Here is a 14,491-nt window from a genome sequence, read left to right as displayed (position 1 = left end):
CACAAAAAACTGTGATGTCTGTCATTGCGTGGTCCACTGCGTCTGTTCCCGTCGGAAGACCACGAAGGCCGCTGTGCTAGCGTTGATTAATGAGGCTTCACAAGGCAATGGTCCAAGCTACGGCCAAATAGGTCTATGCCTGACCACGCGATAGACTCAGTGTCCGAAGGTCATGATTCGACATGGCCTATCTGGGACCATGTGGGCGCGACCCTGGTCTACACCGAGTCCGGGCCGGGTAGGGTGACCGGCTTTCAAGGGTAACCCGATCAAGCACGACGAGGGCCTCAAGAGCCACTAGGGGATTATTACTGCCGACAAAAGCGTCTACCACGATGTGCTGGGGGCCGTCCAGAAGACCATCTCACTATGGGACTGGTGCTAGATGGTTTGCTAGCTCCTTTTGGCAGGATTGAACTTTCAGTCACGCTGCTCCATGCAGCATTGATACTCCACGGGTAGCATAGTCCCGGGCCCCTTACTTGCTATGGGATTTGCCCTTCCCCCCGCAACCAGGCTTCGTTTTCTTCTTGAGCAGGGTCAGCTCGTCCCCAATGCCGCCGTCTCCACGGACAAAAGTCCAGGTGAGCGCCGTGGCGTTGTGCACAGCCAGCTTCATGAAGCCGTAATGCTCCTGGTCCACCACGGCAGAGATGTCCAGGATCTTGTCCCGGGCCAGCGTGCTGTGGCTCTCGATGTTGCCGGCCATGCCGTTGATGATGTGGGCCATCGACCTGCCCGGGTTGGCGAGGTAGGTGTGGTTGTCGACGACAGAGGCGCGGTCGATGGTGCCGTTGGCGCCCAGCGGCCACAGCCGCTCGTACCAGTGGATGTGGCCCGACAGGTAGGCGTCCACGCCGTGCTGGAGCAGCAGGCCCTCGAAGGCGGCGCGGACCTTGGCCTGGTAGCTCGACACCTCGGAGCTGTACATGGGCCGGTGGCTCATGGCGATGATCCAGGGGGTCTTGGTGCGGTCGACCTTGGCCAGGTCGGCGGCCAGCCACTTGTACTGCTGGTAGGCCTTGTTGTCGTCGTAGCTGCTCTCGACGGTGCCGAAGGGTCCGCTGTCGGTCGAGAAGGTCTCGTCGGCAGTTGGGCGAGTCTCGCCCGGCTTCAGGTCGCGCGCGAACGGCCGCTCCGGGCTCCCCGCGTAGTCTGTCTCGCCGTCGATGGCGACAAAGTGCGCCAGCCCGTAATCGAACGAGTACCAGAAGTTCCCGACGCCCCCCGTCTCGGCGCCGGGCATGCGGAACCGGTGCTGGAAGGCGGTGTAGTTGCTAGCAGCTTCGCGGTCAGCGCAACCACAGCATTGATCTGTTGGGGGAGAATAACACACCGCTGGGACGGTGGACAGCTGTAGTATGTCAGGTTCGACTTAGCCGCCGTTGCGTTCTTCTCGTCATTGTTGAGGTATGCAGTTAAGATGTTACCTGGGCCGTCAAACTCAGCGCAGGACGCCTCGTGGTTGCCGGGCAGGACCATGTAGGGCACTTGCTTAGTAACGTTGTTGAGCCATTGCTGCCACAAGTCCCAGTTGGACTCGTAGAGCACGCTCATGTCACCTCCGTGCGGCCCGCCCTGGTTGGCAACCTCGCCGGCCGGGAGCGGAGCATTGTATTCGTCGGGGACGGGCGCATCCCCGGACAGCCGGGTGGACGTACCGTTGTAGCAAACGGGCCAGTCGTCCTCGCAGGGAAGAATGCCCGAATACCAATCATCGGCATAGGAAATGTCCCCGCCGTGCCAGGCGAAGGCCACATCCTGATCGACGGCCTGGAGGAGCTGCTTGTACGTGCCGCCGGCGTTTGTATAGCCCATGTCGGCCAGCACGGCCATGGTGAAGGGAGTCGAGTCGCCGGCCGCACGGGCTGTCTTGAAACTCAGTATGTCCGACGCGGTTGTGCCATTGGCGGCCTGGATCTTGTAGTAGTACGTGGTGCCGGGTTTCAAGTCATGCAGTTGGACCTCGTGAAAGAACTGGCTGCACTGCGTGACCACGACCTCAGAGCACGGAGGCGTGCGGTCATAGCTGGATGGTTCATGTCAGAAGAACGCAAACATACACTTTTGACTTGAGCGAAAATTAAATTCGTACGTATGAGTGGTGCCGGTGGCCTTCTTGTTCAGCCTGGAGGGACGGGTGCCGAAATGGACACTCGGAGCTGTGCCCAGGCCGAACGGAGTCTGAAAGTGGACGTTGATTCCCTTGGGGAGGTACGACAGGGAGATGACGTTGATGCTGTTCGTTGGGTTCGCCGTTGCTGGTGTCACCGCCGGAGGCTCAACTAGCCGCGGGAAACCCTTCCCAGTCCCGTTGACAGTTTGGTCGACCCAGTCCCCGACGGGAACGTCGGGGCCGGTGTAGGGATATGCCGTGTCGACAGTGGATGCCGCAGCCCCGAGGTTGGCTGAAAGGGCCAAGAACGGCACTGCGACCGAGGCAACGGTCGGCCTCATCGCAACTCGCAGTGAAAGGCGCAACCCAAGGTAAGTTGTGGGTTTGGTGGCCGCGGACGTCTCAGTCAAGTTGTCAACACACGTCAAGGGTAGCAGGATACCATTTTATACAACCGGATTCTCGGTATGCTCCGGCTTGACCCACGCATCTTGCAGATCGTGCAAAGGGGAACCTCCCGGCCGTCCATGCTGTGTGTTGCATTGCGTCCGAGCAGTTCTCAACTTCTCATCGGTGGCAACGGCTTGATTGCTTTTCACACGAGTACCAATCATCCGCCAAGACCTTACACGTGCAGGGGCCCAAAGCTTGTTCTCGCGGGATGACGGGGCAGTGCCCCACACAGCAATCTCCGACCAGCCAGGACCTGCCTAAGATGGATAACTGACGTTAGCTCGAACAGAGAGGTTTGGTGCGTTTAACTATCACGCTGAATCCGGCTGACCATTTGCCCGGCTCGAGTATCCTTATGTTTCGGAGCTAAAGAGACGGTCAGACTTGGTCCGAGACCGGCCTTACCGTTCTGGTTCTCGCTGGGAATAAATCAGTGTAGAGTGTCGGTGTCTCACCGCTTCGGGCATTACTACGGAATTGAAGACTGTTGATTTATCCACAGGACTAGGTGGTTCTATGATTTATCCCTCTCTTTTTTACGCGGGTGCAACAACATGCGTCGGGCGTCGTGGATGCGGTTCCGATCGTCTCTCCATCAGGTACTAGTATATTATCCTTGGCGAGCATACCTGATGGTACGGTGGTCCTCACGTCAGCTACCTTAACGGTGTCAATGTTAGTCATCGCCGCGCAGCGGTCAACTTGATCGGGTTGCAATTGGCATCCTGCAGACCTGCAGTCCTGCACAGCAGTGACTATCTTATGTACATACGGTTATTTAAAGAGAAGTCTGGCCCATCCCAAGTGACTGGACCATGGCTGACTTCACGCATTCAACATGGAGTTGTTGTATCTCGTCAGCTCTGCGCTTTTATGCACAGGAGCCGCAACTGCGAACGCGCAAGTGCACGTTACGGACAGAAGGAACGGCGTGACATATGATGGACTAGAGCGTAACGGAATTGAAGTTTTCCTCGGCATTCCCTACGGCGAGGACACGGGCGGCGAAAACAGATTCAAGCCCCCCAAGCGGCACGTTCCCCACCGTGGGAGCACCGTCAACGCGACAGCCTACGGTCCGTCATGTCCTCAGCAGCTCGGAGAATGGGCACCGCCCATTTCGCTGGGCAATATCACCGACATCTCGGAGGACTGCCTGAACCTGAATCTGGCGCGGCCAAGGGAAACGCGAGCCACGGACCGACTGCCCGTGATGGTGTACATTCACGGCGGCAGCTTCATAGCGGGCGATAACCACGATCCCAGCATCTTGCCCGACGGCATGATCCTCGAGTCTGTGCGCAACGGCTGGCCGGTCGTGCATGTTGCCCTGAACTACCGTCTGGGTGGTAAGGCGATCCCGATTTGTCCCTGTCTACCAGCTACCTCAGTATTTGCACCGACTAATCATCACGATACTTCAATCTAAGTCTTTGGGTTCGCACAGTCCGAAGCCCTAAAGTCTGAAGGCTCCGAAAACGCCGGCCTCCGAGACCAGCGACTCGGCATCGAGTGGGTTCGCGACAACATTGAGCATTTCGGAGGTGATCCGCACAAGATCACGATATTTGGACAGTCCTCTGGCGGTGAGTTGAGCTGTACAACGAAGTTTCCGGGCCTCATTCCTGACTGAGTTGGTGGCCGCTAGGTCTTGCGGTGGGCATGCAGCTCATGGCCTATGGCGCCAGCAAGCCGGTTCCTTTTCAGCGGGCTATCTGTCAAAGCCAGGCACTCGAACCCGGAATCACCGGCAACTTCACTATCGATGCTATGCAGGCCGTGGTGGACTACGTTGACTGTGGTGACGCAAGCGGCGATCTGCATTCGAAGGAAACGGTGGCTTGTCTGAGGAATCTGGATATGGAGACTCTCCTCAATGCCTCGCTCGCCACATTCTCATCCGTCATTTCTAGCAACATCGGCGATATCTGGCTTCCTGTTGTCGACGGCGACTTTCTTCCGGCTGCTCCCTCGATACTTATCCGGCAGGGCCGCTTTGCCAATGTCACCACCATGATCGGCTGGTGCCAAAACGACGTCACCTTCTTTACTGACCCTACGATCGAGACCCCGGAAGACACGCGCAAGTTCATATCTTCTTACGTTCCTGATCTGACCAGCTCCAACGTGGACAAGCTGTTGTCCCTCTATCCGGTCTCCGACTTCGTGGCCGAGGCAACAAGCACGCTCTCCAGCGAATTCTTCCGCGCTGCCCGGATCTTCCGGGACATCATCATGACCTGCCAGCCGATATGGTACGGACAACACATCGCCAAGGCCGGAAATGACGTTTACCTGTACGACTGGAACCAGACAATTCTGGAGCCCATCATAGACGAGGCAGCTGGCCGCACCGGCTTTGGTCCAGTGCACACCTCCGAATTCGCCTACATCTTTGGAAACCTCTCTCACTATAACACCAGCGGCCAACCGTTCCATCCGACACCAGACGATTACAGACTGGCGGAGCGGGGCTCGAGGTCCTGGTCTACGTTTGCTGCCACGGGTCGACCTAGCCTACCTGGCCACGACACCTTCCAGGGATTCAAGCAGGCCTTTCCTGCTGGTGGGCATGACGTGTATATTTTTGGGGCTGGGGGCCCCTCTGAAGGGCTCTCTGCCATTGACGGAGCACGTTCCAAAGGTCCCATGCGCGTGCAGAAGCTGAGGGAAAGGTGTGCTTTCATCAACTCGCCCGAAGTGATTGAGCAGTTGAGATATTGATACCGGACAATGTATTGTACCTGTATCTATCTATTCTATCTTCCTCTCCCTAGCCAGTCTGCTCACACCGAAGCCCAATTACCCCTTTAATCTAAATTGAAAACTTGAAGTTGAATAGCAAATCAATCATCTTCTCAACCTCAAATTAAACTTGTGCTAGTAAGCTTAGTGGTGTTCACGAAGTATGTAGCTACACCTTTGAGAGAGGCACGAGAATGCAGTCCATACCTAAACAGCCCACCTAACATAGCCACAGAGTTGCTTACATACGACCGACTCAATAAACGTCATTTTAATGCTAATGAATAGTAACCCCCGCCACTCACTTCCGGTTGCGACATGGCTCACACGACAACCGTGGCCTGTTGCGTTTCTCGACTCTCCCGGGAATGGTGTTCAAGGTGGAAACGAAAAGACGAAGAGGGAAGACGGCAAGTCTCTGTAGCGATGGATTCAACGTCCACAGTGTCAGCAACCATCATCGCCTTGAGTAGGGCGTTGTGATAGGGCATAATAGTATAATCGGCCTTATTAGCGCGGAGCGGAGATATTATCCCCGGCAGTACTACCCCTGCATGCTCTGCTCCGGTCACAGATCAGGAGGGGATGGTCCTAGACTCAAGTTAAGAATACTTACCTATAACAAAAGCTCAGAGACAGAATAATGGCCATTCCACTGTTAATGCCCTTCACTAGCAGCAATGCTTATCCTTTCCTTGTCTTTCCTTCTTCCCGTCTAACCCAATGTCCATTAGCATTCTCTAGGCTTCAATCTCTCTCGTAACTCTCCTCGAAGGGGGGCGAGGAGGCGGAAGGGCAGGAGAGGGTGGAAGAGGAGAGAAAGTGTGAGCAATCTGTTCGCAAATGAACAAAATTAGTTCCATCTCATTCCGTATATTTACCAAGAGCTTTATCACAAGAGCTAAACTAGCCAAAGCGAATCCCGGCACTAGGCTCCCATGTCCTTCCCTGCCTCCCTGTTCCAGCCTGCGCATTATTGCTATTGGTACTTCCAGGCCCGGCAGGAGGACTAGGTTGCCCGGCAAACCTGATGCCCATGTCTGGTCTCCAGGCGCCTTGCATACTGGAAGTAGCGTTGTTGGAGATGGGAGGTGGCATTGGCCGGGGTTGTTGCGGCGGCACATGATCCGCCCAGCTCTGGATCTGCGCCTCGGCCGGCGGCGGTGGTGCATGCACACTTTGTCGAGAAACTTGTTGTTGTTGTTGTTGTTGTTCTTGTTGTCGCGGTGGTTGGGCGTAATAAGACGTTGACGCTGATGGGGGTGCTGGGTTAAGCGATAAGGAGGAGAGAGAAGGCATGGAGATCTCGCTGCGAGATGTTAGCAGGGGATTGGCATAACTAGGCATCGGTGTAACATGAACTCACTCTTCGAGCGCCCGAGCTTCCTTTCGTCTTTCGTTGACCCACTGGCGCGCCTGGTTTCGGAACTGCTCGACGATCCGGTTGAGGTCGTTGTAGAACTTTCTGCCAACCTCGACGTTGCTCACTATCTCCTTGTATTTGTAGTAGGCGTTGTCCAATCGCTGCAGTGCCTTCTCCCTGTCGTGGCTCCCTCGTTCCCCTATGCTCCTTTTTTGCGCCTCAAACTCCCGGTTGACTCGCTGAAGGTCCGCAACCGCCTTTTCTTGATCTGCACGTTCCTTGTCAACGATCTCAAGCTCGGACTCGTACAGCCTGTCCAGCCGCTTATCGAAGAACTCCTCAAAATGTGCTGGGACGATGGCCGTGTTGGGGTACGTCCTCTCGAGTCGTGCCGCTTCGGCTAGGATATCTCCCTTTACGTCGTCGGCGCGACTTCTGGCTTTGAGTGACTCGACGCGTTTCCTCCTCCTCGACTCAAGCCGTAAGACGTCGTTGTAGGCCGTTCGTAGCCGGCCAATTGCTGGCTTCAGCAGCTCGGGAACCTCGGTTTTCCGGCTATTGGGGATGTAGTCCATAATCGACCTGTCAGGTCCCGCGAGTACGGCCAGCGTGTCCTTGACCGCAGCAAACTTCTCGCGCACCACCGCATCACTGGAGGTACTAGATGCGAAGTAACCCTCGATTTCAGCTGCTTGGTTCCACAACCTGGCTCCGCCATTGGGACTCGGCTCAGCTCGAGACTCAGACCGAGTCCAGCGCTGTATTCCATGTTTCCGCCGCATATTCTTGTCCTCTTCCTCTTCAGCAGCCAGCAGCGCCTTGCCTTCTTCAAATATGGTCCGATCACTAGCGCAAAGCTTCTCGATGTCTGCGAGTCCTCGCTGAAGCCTATTGATGGCGTCGGCCTGACGAATCTCGTCGGCGCGTTGGACTAGTGTGCCTGGGAGCCCTAGTGGCTTTTCTAGAGCCTGAAGCGAGCCCGGAAGGTTCAGACTTGACAAAACGCCATGAAGCTGATCTGTCAATGTTTCCAACTCGGCGACGATGTTGTTGCTGACAAGACGGTCTCGCCGCTCCTCGTAAATGGAGACTGCGAGATGAACGGAGAAAGGGACTAGCTTGGTGAACAGCGCGGGACCGAATTCGGCGTGGTCGCCAAAATACTCATACGGCTTAGCAACCTGGGGCGGAACTCTGGCGACAGCCATGTTGGCGCGCTCCAGAATCTTCAACTCGGATTTTGGTGGAACGATCTCTGGCTAAGTGTCAATGATATTACTGGCCAAGAGGCGGAAAGGCATGGGACTCACGAAGATAGATGACATCGTTGTCCTTCTCGGCTCGCTTCAAGTCCTCCTCCACTCGCCTCTTGAGCCCCTGGAGGTCATCGACGACAGCCTTGTTGATGTAGCCTCCTTTGCACTCTTTCAGTCCTTCGTTGACACATGCCACAGCATCAGCCAGACGCGCCACCTCCTCACCGTACCTCTTCTTCTCCAAGCAGTCGCAAGCAGCGCGATATTGGGCAGCGGCGGCGAAGTGGTGATGCTTAGCGCTCATGTGGTGGATCCAGGCGGAGCTGACGGCCTCGCTGCGCATGGCTGCCTCTCCAGCGAGATTGTAGAGATCCGACACTCGAGCTGCCAACTTGGCGATTGAGGCATCCTTGTATCCGTCCATGACCGCCTTCTGCCAAAAGCATTCCTGGCTCTGGGCCAGGAGCAACTGAGTCAGACACTCCAATGTGGCCTCGTCCATGTCATCAGGCGGGTTGGCCATGCGCAGCTCGGGGAGAACTTCGGTCTTCATATGGCTCAGGACTCCCGCTGCTTGGGAGAAGTAGCTCGCTGCCGTTTTCAGACCTTCGGTGGAACTCCGATTCGACGAAAAGGCTAGCTGGGAATATAGGGCGGCCAGGTTGAACAGGACGTTCATGAGTTCGTACTTAAGGTTGTTTTGGACAAGGGGATGTTCGGTGTGGTAACCGAGGGCAGGATACCATGTGAAGTCGATCCCGATCTGTTGGTACCGAGGACGGGTCAGCTGTCTGCGCCTCGCTACGACAACATCGGCAGCGTCCTCACTCACATCTATGGGAAATTTCCCGCTCATCCACACTAGCTGGCCCGCGTATGTTTGAAGCTTCTTGATGCCGCTGGGGTGGGGTTCGCGCACGTTTACAGCATCGCGGCGGAGGGAATCGATGACATCGAGGTCGTGACGGAACATGCCAGGGTGTTGGTCGTACTTCTTGGAGATGTACTGACGGATCGACGACGCGAGCGATATCTGCGTCGACTTCCGAAACGGAAGCGACAAGACATTGGACCTGCAGGCAGCCACAATCGTCAGTCTTGAAATGCTATCACGTTCGTCGCCCTACTCACGTCGTCATCCTCAAGTATGCACCTCGTGCCCTTGTTGCTTGTAGTGCGCCGATCGTGTGGTGTTTCGAACCCTCAACTATTGCGTCTGATGTCATTTGGCACCCGGGCCGGGCCGTGGGAAGTTGTTGTTCGGTTGTTTGGCGGGGCAGTTTCAGAGGGAGCTCCACAGCCAAGGAGTGGGGCCGCGCGGGGGGTTGCTCCAACTCTCCATCGACATAAAAGATCGTACCTCCCTAGTGTACAACACCTACAATACTGGACATACCTACAACAATCCCACCTTGAAAGTGTTAAGCTATAAGGGATCAGAAAAGCAGATCAATTCTAAAACAGTAAGGGAAAGGGAAGGGAAAGCAGAGAAGAATCAAAAGATGAGGGTTAATCATAGTGCGTGTTCCACTCATGGGTTTAGTGACGGGAATTCCGTCCGGTCCTGATGCCATCACAATCGCTGCTGATACTGTAGTTAGCGTTTTTTGGCTGATCAAGGCAGGCTCGAGCGCTTGCCTTGCCTCTAGTTAGTGCCTTGAATACCAGGCGTCAAAACCCCTTCTCTTACTGAGCGGATCTTGGTCAGTTTATTAGCTTACCATTTGGTTTCATGTTATTAACCCCCTTTCTCTTCGCGCTACCCATTTCCGTCACCTTCCCTACTTCGATCATCGTGAGAGGCGATCCAGCCTTAAATGCTCTCTCGACGTCAAGCAGGCACCGCGACCACCGCGTAATCGTCGTTGTCCACCTTGCTTTAACGTTGGATCTCTGTTGCTCCCCGACAGATTGAAGCCGAGCAGGTTGGAACTTTGGTGGTGAATCCGACAGAGCCGACCTCAATGTACTCCGTACTCATCTCCAGTCCTGCGGGGGAGGAATGACCGACCGGACAAGCAAAAGCTTCCGGAGTGCAGCGCAGCAGATATCGACTGCCCATTGCCAACTTCAAGCTCCCCTGAAGTCTCATGACGGCTGAACGCTTTAGGCACAAATCACCTCCTTGTGCGGGCTGCATGTTTCAGCTCGGACGGAGGCGAGACGCGGTCGCCGACATCGTCAATATCATTAATCCCTGAGCTACCGTGACTAGTCCGTCGGTCGTGAAACATCGACTGATGCGGCGACCCAGGCTCCAGGACCGGCTTTGCAGCCACCGAAGCCGACATCCGGCCAGAAAATGTCTGAGTTGTTCGGCAGCGATTGGCCCGCGTCGGAGTGGCCCAATTACTCGAAGAGCTTGGGCGTGGCATCTCCCCAAAGCCTCAACCCTCAAAAGCGCGAAGAAGCAGAGCCCCTGGAGCTAAAACACCACGGGTTGACTTGACCGCCAGCCTCTCGCTGTTCTCAGCGCTCGTTCTCGGAAGCTCGAAGAATGCGGACGAACCAACATTATTCATGCTCGCGAGGACGCACATAGGGGGTCTCGGTTGGTGCTTCTGTTCGGTCCCGACTGCCGAAGCCCTGTTGTGTCACCACTGCCCCCGCTCTTTTCGACTGGGCATGCCGACCGTTACCGGGCGGTCAGGGGAAGGAAGCTCAAGTGTGGCCCTGATAACCCTGCTGCTGCTGCGGTAATTGCTTTCTGAGGTCCTGACAAGCGTGCCTGGTTACGCCATCAGAGCCCACTGTCTGAGCACAGCATCGAAACCGCTTGTCTTGTCCGCTGGATGCCTATAGCCTCGTCTTCGTGTCCGATAATCCTGTTCATGCAATCTGGGGAGGGCAAGCAGCGCATGCTAAAAACTTATACGCTTTGTGTTGCTGTCTTGTATTCGATTTAACAACAGGGACCCTCTTGGTAGTGTGACGCCCCTAAGATGGATGAAGGCTGAGGTTGAACAACCTGCAGCCCCCAATCCTGATTCACTGGACTGCCAGTAATTTGGGACCCATGCCATGGATCTCTGTGGTGTTCCGTCCAACACGGAATGCTGGTTTGTATGTAGGACCTCACACCTCGTCCTTCTCGCTAGAGCCATGGGGCATGCCTGCTGTTTGATGATCGGCTAGACCGGCCGCAAAAGATGACGCTCTTTCATACCGAGGCACTCCTCGTTTCCCCTCGGGCCCGGCACCCTCATCGCCAATCCCGACTTTCACAACCTCGATTCATTCGTCAGGCCCTTCGACCCAACATGTCCTTAGCACACAACCCGCAGAATATACTGGTCCGGAGGTTTGTCTATCCCACGACCGTGGTTGTGGATGTCCATCCTGGACATGCAGGCTTGAGCCTTAGTGCCAGTCACGCAAGCCTCCATATGTCCCGGAGGGGCTGAAATACTGCGGGTTTTCATTCGCTCGTCAGGCAACCGGGTCCGGACATCCCCAACCCAATGTCCAAAGCTGCCTTGCACAGAGGTACGTTGTCGCTCGTCGTCACCGCTGTGAGACATGTGTTGTCCGGAAACGGGATATGTCACGGCATTCTGCCGCCGCGCTCTTGTCGTACCGGCTGATATCGGCCAGTAGCGTCAGACAGAACCACTGCAGCTTCTGACACGCGGTGGTGGCGTCGCGCTTGGGGGACGATATCGTCGAATAAGGGCACCGCTCTCAGCCACGGCTATTCGGACGGTGCAGCTTCGCTTTCACCTGCTGGCGTCGGGGGGCAACATCTTGGACAGGACTGAAGGGACCTAATCAGAGCATTAAACAAATGTCACACTATGAAATCGACAGCCTTACCATCCTAATCCGCTCAAATGGACCATCCTAAAGTGAGCTTGATAACTACTGTATCTTGAATCCTCGGGTTGGAGGTTTGGAGCTCGGCCCCGTCTTGACCCATGTTGCTCACTCCAAACAAGGGCTCCCGGGTCCCCAGCAATGGATGGTCACATCGCATGTCCTAGGCAATGCGACGAACGACTCGTTTCTCGTGTCGCACATCATGATGGATGGTAAGAACAGGATGAAGCAGCACATCAATCTTTTCTCCTCTGACGGGACCCCGCAGACCGGGATGCGGAGGTACCTGGGACCTTGCGCATACCCACTATTTTGACAACCTCAGACTCTCAGTAGCTTCCTGAAGACCTCGCCCTTCCGGATTCTCGCCACACTAAGGTCCTGGCGACGAGCATGGCTTGCAGGATGGCTACCAGCTGGCCGGAGAGTGCTGCCCATCTCTCTGAAGTCCTTGACCCTGTATGTATTGTACAACATGTTCCCAGATGACAACCTAACTTTGCTTATTTGGGCAAAGGCTTCTCTCTGAGTCCAACCAAGGCTCGCCCCGGGTTCCGGAACGAGCAGCTCGACCTATTAAGACAGGTGTGGTCCGCTCTTGCCTATTTATGATATTGGGGCAGGTCCGACCCGTGGGTGGTTTCCATTAGTATCGTGGAGGTTTCTCAGGCAAGAGCACACCTTACCAATCTACCGACTTCTCTCATCATCATTATCAGACCATCCGTCGAACATCAGGCCATTTTTCGTGGGCGCCAGGCTCCCTCTCTCTGAAGATGGAAGGCCTTACGCTCCTTCTGCTCTATCTCGCCATCCCGAGCCTTCTGTTCTCTGCCGTCAGGCAGGTTCTGTCATGGCAGAAGAGTCTCGAGTCCCAACCCAGGTTCCCTGGCCCTCGGCAGTTCCCCATCGTGGGCCGTGTCCATGATTTGCCGAGATTTTCTCTCTGGTTGAAATTCAAGGAGTGGGCAGACGAGTATGGACCGATCTACTACACCAGAGCGCTAAACTCACGGTTCATTATCGTGTCGGACGAGCAGATCGCCGAGGAGTTGCTCGTTAAGAGGGGTCATATTTACTCAGGACGACCACAAATCCGGTCGCTTATTAGGCATAAGGAGGGTCCTGTGTACTCGGCCTTGATGGACCGCCATGGTAAGACAGAGAACCACAACTCGCACTGCAGGACACCATTCGCTGATAACCGTCCCAGACATCTGGAAGACGCAACGAAAGTGGACCCATGCGGCCATGGCGGAAGCGTACAAACACCACTTCTACGGGCACTGCGAAAAGGAGATGAAGCGCTACTTGGGATTGCTACTACTCGACCCGGCTCGCTTTCTCGACTACACGCGCGAGTATTGTGGCCGTGTCATGTCGCGCTTGGCCTGGGATGACGCCACGCAGGGTCGCGCCAATGGCGACAACGCCGACCGGACCCTGCACTGCATGAGCGTGTCGGGCCCTATCACTAACACGATGACGCCGCTGTGGCACCTGCCCGCGCTCGTGAATCCGTGGTACAATTACGAAGTCAAACGAGAGCGGGAGCTGCGCGCGTGGTGGATGAATAACTTCCGGCTAGCCAAGGACAGGATGAAGAGGGGTGATCTCCCAGATGATACGTGGGCATACCGGTACTTCGAGCAGCTGAAGAAGGAGGGCAATGAGAGTCTCGACCAGACGGAGGATCAAGAGGGGTTCGCAAGCTGCATGATCGGCTTCCTGAACCTGGTCGGTGTGGTTACCATCAGCGGGCCGCTCAAGTTCTTCCTCATGGCCATGGCGCTGCACCCGGAGTGGCAGCAGAAGGCGCAGGCCGAGATTGACCGGGTCTGCGGTGATCGCATGCCGACTATGCAGGACTTTGCCCATCTCCCCACAGTCCGGGCCTGTTTGAAGGAGACCGTTAGATGGAGATCGGGTGTGCCGCTGGGTGAGTGAGCTCTTGTTGATTCTCTCACTGCTTCCGACTCATCATGATTTGTCAGGTGTCCCTCATCAAGCAGAGTGCGACGACGAATATCGCGGGGTCAAGATCAAGAAGGGGACTATTATCCTCGCTTGTGAATGGTAAGTTCAGTATTTTTCCTTTTACCCCCCATGGATCACTTGCGATGCTCAACCGTCGACCAAGGACTATCAATCGCGTACCTTCGAAGTACCCCGACGGCGACAACTATCGGCCCGAGCGCTGGCTCGAACCTGGCTGGCCAACCTACCAGGAGCCTCTCTCGCGTTATCCCAACTTCCGTGAAGGCCAGGCGATGCACAGCTTTGGTTGGGGCCGCCGCACCTGCCTGGGTCAGAACATTGTCGATGACGAGACATTCGTGTTCGCAGCGGCCACTTTGTGGGGATTTACTCTGGCGCCGAAGATATGCCCGCGCACTGGAAAGCAAGTGCCGATTGACAGCCAGGCGACCAACAGCCACGTCATCCTTGAACCGGAGCCGTATCAGTTGAGTATCAAGGCCCGAGGCGAGGAGAGGGGAAGGCAGATTCTGGAGGGGTACCATGCGGTTATGGGGGAGTTGAAGATCTGAAGAGGAGGAGAAGATGTGCGATACCGGTGGCAGAGTATTTGGCCTGGGTGTCATTTTGCTCCAAGCTTTAGTTGGCCCGGCGGACAGGGAAATATTGTGGGCATCGTGGAGGCTCTCTCTCTTTTCACATCTTGCTCCAATCTCTTCCAGTTTCCGGCATATCATGCCGTGGCTACCATACATCTAGCGTCTT

General features: G+C 55.7%; 4 protein-coding genes across 4 annotated transcripts; 2 read left to right on the top strand and 2 right to left on the bottom strand.

Annotated features, from left to right (window-relative positions):
- Positions 1 to 478: 478 nt before the first annotated feature.
- B0T15DRAFT_397251 (Metallo-dependent phosphatase-like protein) lies at positions 479 to 2,457 on the bottom strand (the record flags this gene model as incomplete). Its single annotated transcript, XM_062864889.1, has 3 exons — positions 479 to 1,277; positions 1,337 to 2,029; positions 2,096 to 2,457. The coding sequence occupies 3 exons, from the start codon at positions 2,455 to 2,457 to the stop codon at positions 479 to 481; spliced, it is 1,854 nt and encodes a 617-aa protein (XP_062721960.1).
- Positions 2,458 to 3,115: 658 nt separating this feature from the next.
- B0T15DRAFT_534604 (Alpha/Beta hydrolase protein) lies at positions 3,116 to 5,450 on the top strand. The gene is made up of 3 exons (XM_062869450.1): positions 3,116 to 3,918; positions 4,000 to 4,155; positions 4,218 to 5,450. Exons 1-3 carry the CDS (start codon positions 3,408 to 3,410, stop codon positions 5,291 to 5,293), a joined length of 1,743 nt encoding a protein of 580 aa, XP_062721959.1. The 5' UTR covers positions 3,116 to 3,407; the 3' UTR covers positions 5,294 to 5,450.
- Positions 5,451 to 6,220: 770 nt separating this feature from the next.
- Positions 6,221 to 9,072, bottom strand: B0T15DRAFT_494290 (BRO1-like domain-containing protein; the record flags this gene model as incomplete). Its single annotated transcript, XM_062867002.1, has 5 exons — positions 6,221 to 6,623; positions 6,681 to 7,932; positions 7,988 to 8,696; positions 8,766 to 9,006; positions 9,065 to 9,072. 5 exons carry the CDS (start codon positions 9,070 to 9,072, stop codon positions 6,221 to 6,223), a joined length of 2,613 nt encoding a protein of 870 aa, XP_062721958.1.
- Positions 9,073 to 12,525: 3,453 nt separating this feature from the next.
- Positions 12,526 to 14,298, top strand: B0T15DRAFT_397653 (cytochrome P450; the record flags this gene model as incomplete). Its single annotated transcript, XM_062864916.1, has 4 exons — positions 12,526 to 12,904; positions 12,963 to 13,688; positions 13,744 to 13,825; positions 13,890 to 14,298. The coding sequence occupies 4 exons, from the start codon at positions 12,526 to 12,528 to the stop codon at positions 14,296 to 14,298; spliced, it is 1,596 nt and encodes a 531-aa protein (XP_062721957.1).
- Between the last annotated feature and the right edge of the window lie 193 nt (positions 14,299 to 14,491).

This window comes from Chaetomium strumarium (genome assembly GCF_033439665.1).
Source record: "Chaetomium strumarium strain CBS 333.67 chromosome Unknown B0T15scaffold_4, whole genome shotgun sequence".
NCBI classification, from domain to species: Eukaryota; Fungi; Ascomycota; class Sordariomycetes; order Sordariales; family Chaetomiaceae; genus Chaetomium; species Chaetomium strumarium.
This window is presented reverse-complemented; position numbering and strand designations above follow the sequence as displayed.